Source organism: Sinocyclocheilus rhinocerous, unplaced genomic scaffold, assembly GCF_001515625.1.
Source record: "Sinocyclocheilus rhinocerous isolate Xijiao unplaced genomic scaffold, SAMN03320098_v1.1 scaffold159, whole genome shotgun sequence".
NCBI classification, from domain to species: Eukaryota; Metazoa; Chordata; class Actinopteri; order Cypriniformes; family Cyprinidae; genus Sinocyclocheilus; species Sinocyclocheilus rhinocerous.
The window spans coordinates 94,821-99,269 of record NW_015666558.1 but is presented as its reverse complement, the minus strand read 5'-3'; the positions used below and the strand labels follow the sequence as shown (position 1 = coordinate 99,269).

The 4,449-nt window shown below is 36.4% G+C and overlaps 1 protein-coding gene across 4 annotated transcripts in view; it reads right to left on the bottom strand.

Annotated features, from left to right (window-relative positions):
• The window catches only part of LOC107732760 (dnaJ homolog subfamily B member 12-like), an 11,953-nt gene that overhangs the window by 559 nt on the left and 6,945 nt on the right, over positions 1-4,449 (bottom strand). For 3 of the 4 annotated variants that reach the window (XM_016544178.1, XM_016544179.1, XM_016544180.1), the window contains exon 7: positions 2,720-2,892. In XM_016544178.1, the coding sequence (XP_016399664.1) occupies positions 2,720-2,892 (173 nt within the window). Of the gene's footprint in view, positions 1-2,719; positions 2,893-3,426; positions 3,723-4,143; positions 4,175-4,449 lie in introns of those variants that run through there. The other variant, XM_016544182.1, reaches the window with a different exon arrangement.

The window sequence follows — 4,449 nt, the reverse complement described above, 5'->3', positions numbered from 1 at the left end:
CACTCACTGTCCCCGAAATACCGCGCACGGTACAGCAGACCCTCCTCTGAAACACACACACACACACACACACAGACGCACACACACACACACACATACACATTCTCTCACAAACACACACATATACACACTCTCACACACACACACACACACGCACGCACAAAAACACACACACACACACACACACAATTTTATACATCATCATTATACATCATCAGATTTATGCATCATCTGAAAGCTGAATAAATAAGCTTTCCATTGATGTATGGTTTGTTAGGATAGGACAATATTTGAAAATCTGGAATCTGAGGGTGCAAAAAAATCTAAATATTGAGAAAAATCATCTTTAAAGTTGTTCAAATGAAGTTCTTAGCAATGCATATTACTAATAAGTTTTAATATATTTACGGTAGGAAATTTACAAAATATTGATTGATTGATTGATTTTAGGCATAAAAGAAAAATGTATAATTTTGACCTATACAATGTATTGTTGGCTATTGCTACAAATATACCCCAGCGACTTATGACTGCTTTTGTGCTGCAGAGTCACATATGTGCATAAATTAGCAAATCATGACAGAATTTAAAAGGATACGTCAAAAGTCCACTCAGATGATGAAACACTGTTTGTTCAGGCTGGGAATAAACATGAGTGAATCATCAGTGAAACGGTTGTGAACTTCCCTCGAATATCTCAAGAACTCAAGCGGATTCATCGGACGCGAGACGAATGATGTTAAAGCAAGTCAGAATGTGCAGCCAGTTCTGACTGGCTCTCAGCAAACCAAGCTGCTTCAGTTCACAAAAACAGAAGAGTTCAGACGTGTGAGTCATGAACACACACACACACACACACACACACACACACACTCACAGACACTCACACAGACACACACACACACACAAACATTTGCTCACGTACATGGTCCTTAGCATGCATGCATGTACACTCACACACACACACAGAAACACAGACACACACAGACACACACACACACACACACACGGCTTCAGCCCTCAGTAAGTCTTTCTAGTCAAGTTCAGTAGTTGCTGCAATGCTCAGCCCTGTTTTTCGAACAAATGTATTTATAATCCGTATGGCGTTCTTCCATATTCCAGACTGGAGAGATTGTTTTTGGAACCTGTGCAGAAAATAAATATTGATATATTAATAATATTTATTTGAAGAAATATGAATAACTTGTTTAATTATTTGTGATGAAAATACAACATTCCACAATGCAAAAAACACCAGCAGATGTTCAAAAACGATACTTCTGCTCAAAGCTGAAGTGTGTAATTTCGCAGCACAAACACTGACCGACTTTTCCAGCAGTGATTTGGGAAGAATTTTTCCCATTCATTCCCTCCATAAGGAATTCACAAATCACTGTGCTACAAATATACCCCAGCGACTTATGACTGCTTTTGTGCTGCAGAGTCACATATGTGCATAAATTAGCAAATCATGACAGAATTTAAAAGGATACGTCAAAAGTCCACTCAGATGATGAAACACTGTTTGTTCAGGCTGGGAATAAACATGAGTGAATCATCAGTGAAACGGTTGTGAACTTCCCTCGAATATCTCAAGAACTCAAGCGGATTCATCGGACGCGAGACGAATGATGTTAAAGCAAGTCAGAATGTGCAGCCAGTTCTGACTGGCTCTCAGCAAACCAAGCTGCTTCAGTTCACAAAAACAGAAGAGTTCAGACGTGTGAGTCATGAAGAGAGATTCTGCTTTAAACTGCTATTTAGTCTGGAATATAATCCGGCAGAACTCGCTCAGTTATGATTACACAATTACTACAAGCTCTTAAAGGGACAGTCCACCCAAAAACAACAGTTCTGTCATCATTTATTCACCCTCACACTCCAAACCTGTATGATTCCCTTATGATTTAGAGAATGTTTGTTCATTTTTCAAAATGTTTAGGGTCAGTAATATATATATATTTTTTCAACATTGATAAACTGTTTTCAACATTGATAATAATCAGAAATGCTTCTTGAGCAGCAAATCAGCATATTAGAATGATTTCTGAAGATCATGTGACACTGAAGACTGGAGTAATGATGCTGAAAATACAGCTTTGATCACAGAAATAAATTACATTTTAACAGACATTCACATAGAACACAGCTGTTTTAAATTTTAATAATATTTCAGATTTTAACTGTATTTTTGATCAAATAAATGCAGCCTCGGTGAGCTGAAGAGACTCTTTAAAAACATTTTTTAAAAATCTTACCTACCCACAAAAAATATATTTTTATTAGGGTGAAAAGTGCTGTCATGAGGTATGTGAAAAAGCTTGCATGAACATGGTGGATATTTGAGACCTGAAGTGAACTTGAACTCATAATGATTTCAGTTTGTGTTGCTTTGATCTTCACATGACCAAATAATATTACTTATATTACTATATTAGTAATATATATATTACTAATAATATTACTAGTAAACAGTGAATGAGTCTGTTAGGACACTTTTATGGTGCTTTTTTTTGGACCTTGACAGTGTGTGTGTGTGTGTGTGTGTGTGTGCGTGTTAGGGGTTGCACTGTCTAGTCGACTTCAATGCTCTGCCATGACGGTTTAAGCTTGACGTCGACTAGTCGCTGGTCCTATAGAGGGAGCAACAGGTTGTGTGTGTGTGTGTGTGTGAGTGTGTGAGAGTGTGTGAGAGTGTGCATGTGTGTGTGTCACGTACTCTGTTGTTTCTCTTTCCAGCAGTTGTTCCTGAGGTTGGAGATGTAGTCGTCCTCCACGCTGCTCTCCACACGTTTCAGACTCGCGCTGCTGAAGTCCTGAGAGAAACGCTCGTTCACGTAATACGTCACGCCCAGATTCTCCGTCACGCGCTTGTGTGTGTGACCCGCTGACCTGAGACACACACGTCAAATGAGATTCAGAAGGACATGATAAGAAAGTAACACACAGAGAGAGAAAACAAGCACATGCTGAACTTGAATAAAGTGTACAGTATATACTCAATATATTAGTACCACTGATATTAGTTTTTGTTAATATTTTGGATTCATTTTATTTTCTGTTTTAGCTATTTTGTTGTGTAATTTTATCATTTTTATTATTATTATTATTTTAAATATGCCTGTTTAGTTTTTGTTAAATGTAATTTTTTAGCTATTTTAGTACATCAGTAAAACTAAATCAAAATGAAAAATGTTGCCTTGCAACTAGCACAAATAAATAAATAATTTAAAAAAAAAAAATTATATTATGTGACCCTGGAGCACAAAACCAGTCATAAGGGTACATTTTTGTGAAATTGAGATTTATAAATTATCTGAAAGCTGAATTAATAAGCTTTCCATTGATGTATGGTTTGTTATGTATCCATAAGTATGTGTGTGTGTGTGTGTGTGTGTGTATGTGTTTGTGTATATATATATATACACACATACACATACACATACACACACACACACTTTTAGTTTTAGTTAACTATAAGTACGAGTGTATAAAGAGAGCACTGAGGGTCAGAGGTCACAGGTTTCATGCACATGGAGTGAGAAGACGCAGCTGAGCGACTTTCCACTCAAGACTTCTAGATGATTCCTCAGGGGTCAAAGGTTAAGAGTTCACACAGAGTTTGCATCTCTCCGATCTCTCTCGACCAATCAGACGAGATCTCACGTGATTGACAGAATGCATCTGCTGTACAGCTGCGGTGTTTCATTCAAATTAAAATGCTACATAAAACAAATCAAAGTTCAAATGTTAAACGTTAGAAAAATTATTTAAGAGAGGAGCATTTTGATAAATATATGCATTATATAACATTAATGTCATTAATGTAGAATAGATCTGTCATGAAAGCTTTTATTACAGCCACAGTTTAAATGTTTATATTTCAAAAACAAATTAATATATAATTTAAAATGTTCTACATACATATATAAAACAAAATAAATGCACTTAATTAGCAGAACGAAAGTGACTGGCTTTAGAATTTAAATTAAACAATTTTTTTTATTTCATTCATCACTTATTAATCTTCTTTTAATATTTTTTTTTTCATGTAAAGCACTTTGTATTACCATTGTGTTTGAAATGTGCTATATAAATAAAATTATGCCTGTGTAGATAATGAAGTTTAAATACTCCACGTACCTGCTGAAGAACTTTACGTAATCTATTGATTCTATTGATATAGAGAGAGAGAGAGAGATACCGATAAAGAGAGGGAGAGAGAGACAGAGAGAGAGAGATACCGATAAAGAGAGGGAGAGAGAGACAGAGAGAGAGAGATACCGATAAAGAGAGGGAGAGAGAGACAGAGAGAGAGAGAGAGATACCGATAAAGAGAGGGAGAGAGAGACAGAGAGAGAGAGAGAGAGATACTGATAAAGAGAGGGAGAGAGACACAGAGAGAGAGAGAGATACCAATAAAGAGAGGGAGAGAGAGAGAGAGAGAGA